At 39.8% G+C, this 12474-nt stretch overlaps 1 protein-coding gene across 1 annotated transcript in view; it reads left to right on the top strand.

The window, feature by feature from the left end:
- Window positions 1-2963, top strand: part of MARCHF11 (membrane associated ring-CH-type finger 11) — a 34227-nt gene extending 31264 nt beyond the window's left edge. The window contains exon 4 of the mRNA XM_050939734.1: window positions 2445-2963. Coding sequence (XP_050795691.1) covers window positions 2445-2767 — 323 coding nt within the window. The 3' untranslated portion in view covers window positions 2768-2963. The remainder of the gene's footprint in view (window positions 1-2444) is intronic.
- Window positions 2964-12474: the final 9511 nt, after the last annotated feature.

Here is a 12474-nt window from a genome sequence, read left to right as displayed (position 1 = left end):
ACACACAACTCCTACAATTAGACTCTATGAAGACAATACATTCAGAAATCAATTATTGTTAACACCTTCTTTCACTAAGAAGATGACAGAAAAAGGTTCTGAATCTTCAGTGCCAGGATTTTCCACTTGTCCTTTTCCCTCACACTTTTGATGCTGGGCTTGACACTATCTATTCAATCATACTTCTAATGATTGGCTACACAGTAACAGCTCTACAATTTTACTACTGGGCAACAAGGCAGACCAGAATGCAAGTTAGCTTTTTCTTTATTAAATCTAGTGAATTGCATACTTCCTAATGATTCAGGCAAGCAATAAGCATTGAGGTCCTGACTATCTTCCGAAGCAATCAGTTGCATTTTCTATCAATCTGTTTATGTCCTGGATCATCTCTTGATGAAAAAGCATCCTTGCATGAACTAATCCATTCATGGTGATCTTCAGTCATTGTATTGTACAGATAATTTTTCATATGGGCAAGAGTAGAAAAAGAATATTTCCTAGACACTATAGTCACAAACAGAGTAGCAAATAATCTTAGAAACATTTTAATATTGATGAAAAATAGAGTTCCATTAAAGTATTTCAGTAATGAAATTTGGTATCTTTTCCTTGCCAGTAATTCCTTCACTGATGATAATCAGAATCCTGATCATTATCAGGTAAATATGGCAATAAGTGGCTAACTTCATGTTCATTATAGTTCAATTTCCTAAATACACAGGCAGCAGGTTTATAAAACATGAAGTAATTTTATTGCAAGCTCAAAATATGTCATTTAGCTACATGAAAAAAACAGCCATAGTTGAGAGAAGGAGTGAACATCTAATATTCTGCTGGCTTTGTTGATAGTGACAATATGGGACATTAACCATTTTAGGACATCACATCTCCTCTTTTTTTTTCCTTACAGGAAGTTTGAAAAAGAAAAAACTTATGGTGACACACCACAAGTTTCCCTTTTCAAAACCAAAAAAATCCTAGTTGGAACCAACCACATTTTCAATTGAACTATAGCGCTAGCAACCTTAAAAAAATCCAGCTCTCAAAACAAAAATATCTTAATTTTCTCTATAAAGATTTGTCAGTACCTATTAAAAATTGCTAAAGTTTTCTATTTTTTTAAAATTTAAGACAAAAAGGAAAAACTAAATTTTCTCTATGAGAATTATTTCTTTTCAGGTACTGGTGTTACTCACTGGAGATGACTTGGCTAAAGCTTCCAGATATATTTTCTTTTGAGCGTTTAGTCTTTGATGAACTACTATTCTGATAGGCCTTGATCCTACAAATAGAATCCAGCCAATGAAACTACTCACAGCAATAAGCATTATTAGTAAAGGCCCGGTATTGTAAACACTTGAACATATGCTGAGCTTTGAACATTTGAATAATTCCACTGAAGTCAATTCCACTGAAGTCACATACTGACAATTAAGCATGTATGTAAATATTTGCTGGATGTGAGCCTAAGAGTAAGTGATTCTATACAGGAGATCAAATGAGCCATGTTTCTTTGAGGGATACTTAAAAAGATTCTCTGGATCTCTGCAAATCTCAAGAATGGATCCCTGTTCTCTGGCCTTCTGAGATTTGAACAGAAAGAATAAAATACACCACTCCAAACCCTGCTTGTGAAATAACAGTTAATGTTGACATCTCAGTTATTTCCCTGAGACAATATTCAGAATTAATGCCACATTGGAGTAATAGGGGGAATTCACACTTATTACAACTGTTGTTTCAGGCTGTGTCAGGCTATAGGTACACAGAGAAGAACTAAGAATGTGGAGGACGCTCTTAAATCTGTTTGAGTGCCTTATACCAGTTTAGATAAGCTGCTCAAACTAATGAATATCCACAGAAGGAGATCTGTATGAGGATGAGGCCTCTAGTAAAAATCCCTAACATAGAAGCACTTAATCTAAACTTAAATTAGTATATGCAAGGATTATTTCAGTTTCAGTTGGTAATTTACTAATGCAATGGAATGATTGATTTTTATGTCAATTTAGTTAAATCAATGCACTTTTCTAGTATAGACAAGACATCAGATAACATTGGTTGTGTTCAGTTCACGTACAGAAGGTTTCCTTAATAACCATAAAGGCTAGAAACTTTCATTTAAAAATTTAGATTCTCATTACACTGATGATAAGGAAGAGGGGGTAAAATTATGATGTACACTCTGAGTGGACCTAAAGTTTACCTGAAATAGTTCAGATAAATTGCTGGCTGATTGTATAAGACCTCTGTATCTTTTATGGACAGTTATTTGTATTATTAGAGTTAAGATACTCACAGGGATCCTCATCTTAATTTGATAGACACCTGCAAGTTGCAATGTGATAAATGTGGTTAAATTTACATCTTCATTCATTCCCTCATAAAATGGAGTCCAAGATTATTGTGTAGTAACTAATCATTCTTTCCTTAAATTTCAGGACTAATTGTACATGAAGGTGCATCAGTTTACAGAGTGTTTAAGCGCTGGAGGGCTGTTAATCTTCACTGGGATGTATTAAATTATGATAAAGCTACAGACATAGAAGAGAGCAATCGAGGAGCATCTTCACCGGGTAGGACATTGTGGTTACCACTAACTGCATTTAGAAACAGAAATTTAATTCATCCAACACAGTTAACCTCTCCAAGATTTCAGTGTGGCTATGTATTGCTGCATCTGTTCAATCGAATGAGACCTCATGAGGATTCATCAGAAGACAACAGTTCTGGAGAGGTTGTGATGAGAGTGACCTCAGTATAAAGATAATGCTCACTGTGCTACACAAATAAGGATAATGTGGCCTGGACTTTACAGTACTCCGGAATGTAGTTGCAATGAATGGTGATACCATAGCACTTCTAAAAATATTTAGAACTTTTAAAACATTTAATGCTTTTTATATGATCAGTTGAATTGCAAATACATTTTTCTGAAAAAGTTGTTGCTTGCTTTTTTATAGTCTGATATATTACATAGTTTGGTCAATTTGTACTTGAAATTTATAAAAATATAATTAAACTCTTATTGCCTTGAATAATGAGGAAACCAATCTTTTAAGCCAAAAATATCTATCATAACATTAAATGTATTTTTTCAATTGATATAGTTTTTCAAATGCATAAATTGAGGAAAATAATGACTGGTATCTCTGTGACTAAGTCTAGGTATATTTAAGTGCATCATTTAATATATTAGCTATGTAGAGGTTCAGTCACATTTCAGAAAGATGATATATAGGGGCTTGTAGAAGATGGACTCACTGTTCATGCGTCTCCTTTGTCCCTGGGCAAAGCATATCGGGCTCTCCTCATCTAGCGCCCTCTGCCACAGCTGGTCCAGTCCTGGAGCAGTCTGTTTCTTTGTGAGATGTAACCCTCTAGCCAGGTGATTTATAGTCCTTCTCTTCTGGGGTAAGAAAGCAAGTCCAACAAACTAAAGTCTGACACCTCATGCTGAGTTTGTGGTCCAAATCCAGACATATGAATCCTTTGACCCCTGGCCTCCAGGGTCCTGGCATTGTTTTTGGAGGGCCAAAAGGGGAATCAGACTCTCCCTCTCCTTTGGGTTCTAGTGAACATGCAAGGTCTGATTATTCAGCCCTTCCCCTTGTCATAACCTTAGTCCCAGATTTGGACCTTAGCGTCCAAAATATGGGGGTTAGCATGAAAACCTCCAAGCTTAGTTACCAGCTTGGACCTGGTACCTGCTGCCACCACCCAAAAAATTAGAGTGTTTTGGGGCACTCTGGTCCTCCTGAAAAACCTTCCCTGGGGACCCCAAGACCCAAATCCCTTGAGTCTCACAACCAAGGGAAATAATCCTTTTTCCCTTCCCCCCTCCAGGTGCTCCTGGAGAGATACACAGACACAAGCTCTGTGAATCCAAACAGAGTGACTCACCCTCTCCGTTCCCAGTCCTGGAAACCAAAAGCACTTTCCCATTCCCCCAGAGGGAATGCAAAATCAGGCTAGCAAATCCAACACACAGATCTCCCCCTGAGTTCTTCCTCCCACCAATTCCCTGGTGAGTACAGACTCAATTTCCCTGAAATTTCCCAGTAAAGAAAACTTCAACAGGTCTTAAAAGAAAGCTTTATATAAAAAAGAAAGGAAAAATACATACAAATGGTCTCTCTGTATTAAGGTGACAAAAATACAGGGTCGATTGCTTAAAAGAATATGGAATAAACAGCCTTATTCAAAACGAATACAAATCAAAGCACTCCAGCACTTATATTCATGCAAATACCAAAGAAAAGAAACCATATAACTTACTATCTGATCTCTTTGTCCATACACTTAGAAACAGAAGATTAGAAAGTAAAACTACTTCTCCAAAGCTCAGAGAAAGCAGGCAGACAGAAAACAAAGACTTCAGACACAAAATTCCCTCCACCCAAAGTTGAAAAAATCCGGTTTCCTGATTGGTCCTCTGGTCAGGTGCTTCAGGTGAAAGAGACATTAACCCTTAGCTATCTGTTTATGACACCCCTCCCCTGCTTCCCCCCAGGCTTCTTCCTACCTCAACCTATCAGCAGGCCTTTTTTACAGCCCCTTCCTGGGCCCACTGTGTACCTGTATTCCTCTCAGGCACTACAATGTCGCAGACATTACTGTTTCTTCAGGGTGGTGGCTCACAGCAATCTTCTCTGGAGTTCTCCAAAAAACCTGAAACCAAAAGTATAAACTTAAACTACTTCCACCTTTCCTTGGCTTGAACTTTAGTCCTTCACCAGTGTGCCCCAATACTCTGCTCCTCAGCTGAACACCCTGCCCCCCCGTGTCTGCCTCCCTGAAGTCATCGCTCCTGTGGTGGGTCTCAAAATGCAGCTAACTCTCTTCCTGTGGATCTTCCCAGTTCTCCTCTCTCTTAACTTCTATCAGACCAATCTCAGAGAGAAGGAACTCCCAAACTCCTGTCTTTTGGGTCTCCTTAATACGACTGGGAAAAGGTACTAACATATTTGCAATTGCACAGTGCGTTTTTTGAGGCATAAACTATATGTCCTATGAAGTGTCATTAGCACGCAAAGGGAAGCTAATAGATCAGCCTGTTGAAATGCTGTGAATGAATGTGATGCTTTCATCCTGGGTGCACTCACATACTATGATGATGGGGAACTTATAAACATCTGCAGCTTGTAATTCCTCTTCTTTTTACATATGTAAAAGTCACCAAACAATTTTAATGTCATTTGTAATCATTAACTGAACAAGTCATCTAGTCTCTCTCCCCCCTCCCCCGCCCTGAAGCCTAGGCCATCCCTGACAGATATTTGTCTAACCTGTTCTAAAAAACCTCCAAAGACAGGGATTCCACAACCCCAACGTATTCAAAATAGTGTCCTACACCTTTAGTTTTCCCAATTTTGTACATGCCTGTTGAGAGGTATCTAATGGAAAAATCTGAATTAAAAATGTGTAATGTCTCTTAAAGCACACTTTCAATGGTTCTCTCAAAGTTTACTAAAAAGTTAGCAAAAAATTATAAAGAAATATTTCTAGATGAGATTAAACCTTAATCAGTCATATTTGAGTCAAGAGTCAATAAGTTAAGAGACGAGTAGATAACACATCATCCCTTTAGATTTTTTTAAAAATTCTATTATGCATATAACTTAATATATTAAATTTTCTTTTAAGAATTGACTGACATTGCAAAGTCATGGATTTTCTACAAAAGAGCATAGAAGTCCTTATAGGGCAATGGTTCCTTGGTGCCCTTGCGCAAACTAAGAAAGGGGACTGAAAAACCCCAGAATAGAAATTAAATGGGAGAGTGTGAGATTCTGTTTAACACGATAGTCACTGAAATTTGTATATACTTAAGTAAAACAAGTTTCTTATGAAATCACATTTAAAAGGCCAACTTTTGTACAATGAATTGTATTACGGCTGTTTTCACTGCATCGCTGAATAAGATATATCCATCATACAGAGTTTAGTAGAGCTTGAGTCATGAGGTTTTACACCAATGCAATTTATTTGAAACCAATGGCGTTATAGCTGCATAAAATTGGAGAAACACAGTAGTAAATCAGGCCCAATATAATCACAGCTGTGCATTGCACACATGCACAGAGTTTTATTAAAGCATCTAGTGGTATATCCCTAGCAAACCCATTCTATGCTCTATGGATATACGAAGAACAAGTCTCCATTGCCTCATGCTTTATGTAATAATTTTCACATAGTGGACCCGAGATACAACCACTGATTTCATTAGAATTACCATGGCATAAAACTGGCGTGCCATAGTAGTGAAATAAACCCAGTATGTACAAAATTGGTGTTCAAAGGGCGTGGTAGCATTTGATAGGTGTAAGTGCCTACACCTGTACAAGGCAATGGAGAATCAAACCCATGATCTCCAACCAATAAAATGGAAACCTTGTATGCTTCAGGATATACAATATATTCTGCATTCTCCTTTCATCTCGTTTGAACATCCTCTAGTGATGAAAGGCAAGTTTGGTTTTTAGGATGGGCAAAATGGCCTAGATAAAATAGAAACGTTCTGCTGAAACTTATACCAACCCTTTCAGAGAGTCAAACAAAATCTTTGTGGCCTTGAAAACCAATATTCCATGAGGAAAGCTGTTCTTGTATTTTTGGCCTATATGTATGTACATATCGGCAGTCTTGTGAAAGAGTCTATACTCATGACATTTGCAGACCCAAGAAATACAGTTCTGCTTTCCATACAAGCTTTTCATTTTTCAGGACATACAATATTAAGCGCACGTGATCTTCTAAATTCTGTTTAAGTTCTGGGCACCTCATTATCAGAAAAAAGGAATAAAAATGATTAGGATGTTGAATTGATGGACTTGCAAGGAAAGACTGAAAGCTCAGGCAGCTGAAGCTAAGAGATGACAAGCTAACCACTTACAACTATTTGAAGGGTATAAGCGTAAAAGAAGAATTGGGATTATTTAGGATGGAACAAGATGGTATAATTAGGAGCAATAAAAAATTACTAGTTAAAGAAACTTTAAGCCCAATGTCATTAAAGTCTTTGCAACAGTGAGATTTGTGATGATGAACATTTATATAGCACCATTGCTATACACAGCAATTTATACACACATAAGGTAAATTCCCTTTCCTGAAGAGTTTCCAGTCAGAGTTTCCTATCTAATTAAAACAAGTAAACTAAAACATAGCACAAGGCAATAGGGCATGGGCTAGAGGACCAGACTATTATTGATAAGGGAGGGGAGAGTGCATGAAGAGGTGAGTTATATGGAGGAGAGAGTTCACGATTGTTATCCCCATTCACAGTGGCGGTATGGAGCTACACAGATTAAATGATTTGCCCAGGGTCATATAGGAAGCCTATGGTAGAGCTGGGAGTAGAGCCCAGATCCCCTGGATCCCAGTCTTGTGTCTTAACCACAACCATCTTTTCAGGATACAAAACAAAACAGCGGTCAGAAGTAAATAGTGTTTTAGATGTTCCTCAGACAGCTATCACAGTTATATCTAGCCAGCTCCCTAGTTTCTCATGGTTAAAGTAAGTTTTTATTCATTTTTATTTAAATGGATTGTTTTTTAGTATTTTTATTTTTTCATTTTTCACGTGAACTTCATGTTCTTCATTGCTCTAAAGTGTAAGATGTGAGAACTTTTTATTTAGCCTTTTTAAAAAAAAACACGTTAATGGATATCCTAGTGGTAATGTTATGCAAGGCTTCATTCAAGGTCCATTGAAGCCCTGATTGACAGTGCTCTGGAGAGAAAAACATATATGCAATAAGCCCTTAGGGAAAACTTTGAGTGGTGCTGAATAAGTCATAATTCCTGTTTGAATTATTAGACTGCAGAAGGACTGAGAGTTCAGTGAAGATGCAGCACCACCAAACTTTTATCCAGAAGCTTCTTAGAAGTCATGATGGGCAGGTTATTACAGGAACTCCTCACTTAAAGTCGTCCTGGTTAACATTGTGTCGTTACATTGCTGATCTATTAGGGAACATGCTCGTTTAAAGTTTGTGAAATGCTCCCTTCTAACGTTGTTTGGCAGTCGCCTGTTTTGTCCACTGCTTGCAGGAAGAGCAGCCCCTTGCAGCTAGCTGGTGGGTGGCTGGAACCAGGGTGGACCAGCAGCTCTCTATCAGCTCCCTCTATCAGCTCCCCACTCCCCTAAGTTCCCTGTGCAGCAGCTGTCCCTCCCCCATGCCATGTGCTGCTCCTGCCCTCTGCCTTGGAGCTGCTCCCAGAGACTCCTTGGAGCTGCTCCCAGAGACTCTTGCTTGCTGTATGGGGGGAGGGAGAAAGAGGGGGGCTAATGTCAGGGTGTCTCCCCCTCACCCCCTGCTCCTGCACCCTGCTTACCCCATCTTCCATAGAGCAGGGGGGACACACGACCAAGGGAGGGAGTTTCTAGGCAATAGCTGTGGGTCTCAGGTCTCAGCAAGTTGATTTAATTAACAAGCCAGTGTACTTAAACCTGGGGTCAGCTACTTAAAGAGGAAAATGCACATTTTTTCTCTCACACACAGGGTGTGTGTCTCTGTCTGCCTTCCCTCCTTTCCTGGTGCCTTGTAGAGTGTTGTGATAGTTAACCCTTGAGGGCTCAGTCAATTGCTAGTTCATTTAGCAGTAAGGCATTCCCTGGGAAATATCCCACCTTTTAACTCCTCCACCTCAACCAAGCTTAACAATCATCATCACTGTGTACCAGTATTAAATTGTTAGTTTAAAACTTATACTGCATGTGTGTGTGTGGATATATATATATATATATAAAGTGAATTTTCACTTACACAGTCTCAGTAGCAACACATATGAAATAGTGTTCCCTTTATAAAATTCCTTCCTAAGGCCAAGAAGGCATCTGACTTAAATCCTTGAGCTGAAATCTAACCCATTCTGAGTCCTGACCTGGATTAAGTTCCTAAACCGAGTTTTTTCAAAACTAAAGCAAACTTTAGAGACACTTGGCTCCAGCTCTTATTGGTTTTAGCCAGTCATCCTCTTCTACCTCAATGTATTTTTTTCTTCTTTCTTTATGCTGTTTTTCCTGGTGAGAGTCACAGCAGCAGCAGGAAGAGTAGGGTGGACCAGACTTCCTTTTCTTCCGCAACAAGTGCCAGCTCCTCCTGGGAGATTCCCCAGCGTTCCCAGGCCAACTGGGAGATATAATCCCTTCAGCGTGTCCTGGGTTGGTCCCAGGGCTTCCTCCAGTGGGACATACACAGGGCATCCTTATCAGCAGCCCAAACCACCTCAGCTGGCTTTTCTCGATCTAGAGGAGTAGTGGCTCTACGTGGAGGCTCTCCTGAATAGCTGAGCCCCTCACCCTGTGTAGGAGAGTAAGCCCAGTCCACCCTGCAGAGAAACCTCATTTCTGCTGTTTGTATCCATGATCTCATCCTTTTGGTCATTACCCAAAGTTCATGACCATAGGTGAGGATGGGAATACAATTCCCCCCCAATGAACTCTCTTTTTTTAACTTTTCATTTTCTGGTCAGGAAAGCATTGGGCTACCACTAACAAACCACCTAAAGCCAACTACTATGTATGACTTTTCCCACTCTCCAGAGGAAACTGCAGTGCTTCCTTCCTAACACCAGATAGTTATAAATTGCACTTAGAAGCCCCCTCTCATGGTCCATATTGAAGAGCACTGGTCTGCAGCAAGCACTATGGCTTCTCGTGGACTTAGGAAATACACTACCAAAAGGCAACAATCCCCAAAATTTCTACTCTCTAAAATAAGAGCAACTGGTAGAAAGATGAGGCCTTCTCTATAGTGTATACCCTGCAGTAGGATTTTTCTCTTTTCCTTGGAAATTTACATATAACTCAATTTAACTTTAATACAGGTAATGTACGTTGTTAAATTAATCCTTTCACAGATCTACCTCTCGGATTTCCATATTGTCTGCGGTGGCTTGTTTGGATGCATAAATCAAATAGAGTAACATAATTCCAGCTGCCCTGGGAATAGATAGGAAGCACTTTAGCCGTGCTTTGCCAGCCTAATTATGCTCCAGACATATCTATAACAGTTCCATGGAAGTCCTGAAATTGCTTGGACTGAGCCTGTGTGGTACCATTGAATCCCTCATTATTACAGAGGAATCTGTTTTTAGTTTTTCAGCAATTGCTATATAGCATGGAACTCGGTTGCAACAGGGATCTTCCAGTGGAATGAAAATAATTGATTTGATGTTCACTGCTATTTTATTAATATTTTTTGCATCAGGTTAGTTCTGTCTTCTAAAGTACAATATGTTCTAATATGTTGAATCAGTATGCCATAAATCTAATAACCTTAGGTTGGTTATCAAATTAAACTTTTCCATGTATATAATCATCTTATTTTACTTCTCAAATATAGAATAGGAGTAAAAAATTCATCTAACATATGTTTTAGAAATATATTTTAATGCATTAAATTAAAGCTTCATCGCGTATCTTTAAGAGTGTCTCTTCACATATTGTTAGTGTGTCTGACGCATTCAGCTGTGCTACACCATTCTCTCAGCCTAAAACACAAGAGACACTTTAAAGATAACTGAAGCTAAAGTTTCTAATAGAAACACCATTTTAATAATTCCTTTGTAGCTGTCAGACCTATGGCTCCAGTCATTAAATTCTATTATAGATGTAAATTTTCGTTTGGAGTTGGGAAAGTTTTAAATGTCATAATGATTTCCAGAGAGAAAATGAGTCATTCATCTCTAGCACATTTAATCTCTATTGTTTGCCTTATATCAAGCAATCTTTTCAGACAGCTTTCATAAAATATGATTGAGTTACTATTTTATAAGAAATATAACGTAGATTCTATATAAAAATGTTTATAAGAAAGAATTAATCTCGCACTCTGGAGATGATCGGGGCTGACAAAAGGAGGCAACTGTACCAGGGCCCCAAGCTCCAGGGAACCCAACATGTATGTAGCTTCTGTGTAAGTAAAGTGAGATGGGCTGGGTGGGGCCCTTTGAACATGATGTATCAGGGCCTGGAGAATTTTCCCTCAATGGGCCTGGAGAAAACACTGAGAAATCAGCAAAAAACAATTAACACATGACTTCTCACATTTTTATCAGAAAAAACACTTGGGTTCTATGACAGGATGCACTCACCTCTCCTGCAGTGAGCGCCTCCTGTCGGCTGGATGTGAACCTGCACTCTCTCTCTGCTCACAGAGCCCCCTGTCAGCTGTTGCCCTTGTCAGGTAGGTTCAGATGGTTCTTCATGGACTAGCCCTCAGGCTAAGTCACACAGTCTCAAATGGATAAACCCCTGCCAGAGTAACAATGGTCCAGCAAATGTTGGCCCTCTGCAGTGTCTTCAGCCCCCTCTGTAAGCCCTTTAAATTCCAGCCCTGTGCTTGGGCCTCCAAATGAAGCCTGTCTCCTTCTCAGGACTTTGGCCACCCTGCCAGTGGGGGAACCTAAAGCCCATCCATGGCGCCTACAAATAGCAGCCACATGCTGCTTTCTTTAATAGTTGCTGCTGCTGCATTCCCTGAGCTGCTTCCCACTCGGTTACATCACCTTCATCCATTACCTTAGGGTTACAGTCCTTGGGTCTGTCTGTTCCCTGTTTGTAGAGTCCTCTGTCCTACCCTTTCTGGTCACAGCCAGAAACTGACCTGCTCAGTAGCAACTTTTATCTGAGTCTGCTGTGCTGACTGGCTGCTTTCTTGCAGTCCTGCTAGGCAGGCCTGAAGAACCCACCTTTCCTGCTCCTTTCCTGGGGCGAGGTGTGGTAGAACTACGAGGTCCTTCAACATCTCAAATTAAATCATGTGGCTATGACTTTGATTTTTCCCTGCAGTTAACAGATTATAGGACAGAATGTAGATTACAGGCTCACTTTGGAGTAAGTCCTCCACGAGGTGTAGAGATGCCACCTTTCCTGTACACTCTAGATGCACTTTTTGGTTTCTGATGACACACTTCCTGCTGGGGCAGAAACAAAGCCATCCAGTCCAGGCCAGTGACAGGTTCTAGGTCCACAGAAAAGTAGGAAGTTGTTTATCTCATTTATGTATACAATTTCTGTTCATAATAAAGCGTTTAACTTGATACCAGTCTGCTTGCTAATAAGCTACTGTAATAGCCAGGCCCAGAGTTAGTGGTGGTGTGGTGCTGCATGAGAAGGGAAGCATTGGCGGACATTCTCCTAGGAAGCAGAATGTTTCTCAGAGATCCCCAACTGGCAATGGAAAGAAAGCTAGCAGCACCACATTAGAGGGTATCACACGCTCCCACTATGTGGCCAGTCTCCTGGCTGGTGAATAAAGGGGAGAGAGCTAAGTCTCCATCGATTTCCTGCTTAAGGAAATCACCGTTACTTAGTAGGGTTGAACCCTCATTTTCCCATGGTCTTGGCATGCACTTACTCTATCCATTTACCCTGCTTATTTACCATTTGTTCCCTTAGTTCAGAGGAAGTTTCGCTAGTTCTTTATGGGGACTGCCCTTGAAATAATGTATGACATCTCA

The sequence above is a fragment of the Gopherus flavomarginatus genome, chromosome 2 (assembly GCF_025201925.1).
Source record: "Gopherus flavomarginatus isolate rGopFla2 chromosome 2, rGopFla2.mat.asm, whole genome shotgun sequence".
NCBI lineage: Eukaryota > Metazoa > Chordata > Testudines > Testudinidae > Gopherus > Gopherus flavomarginatus.
Note: the sequence above shows the minus strand (reverse complement) of the source record. Positions and strands in the feature narration are given on the sequence as shown.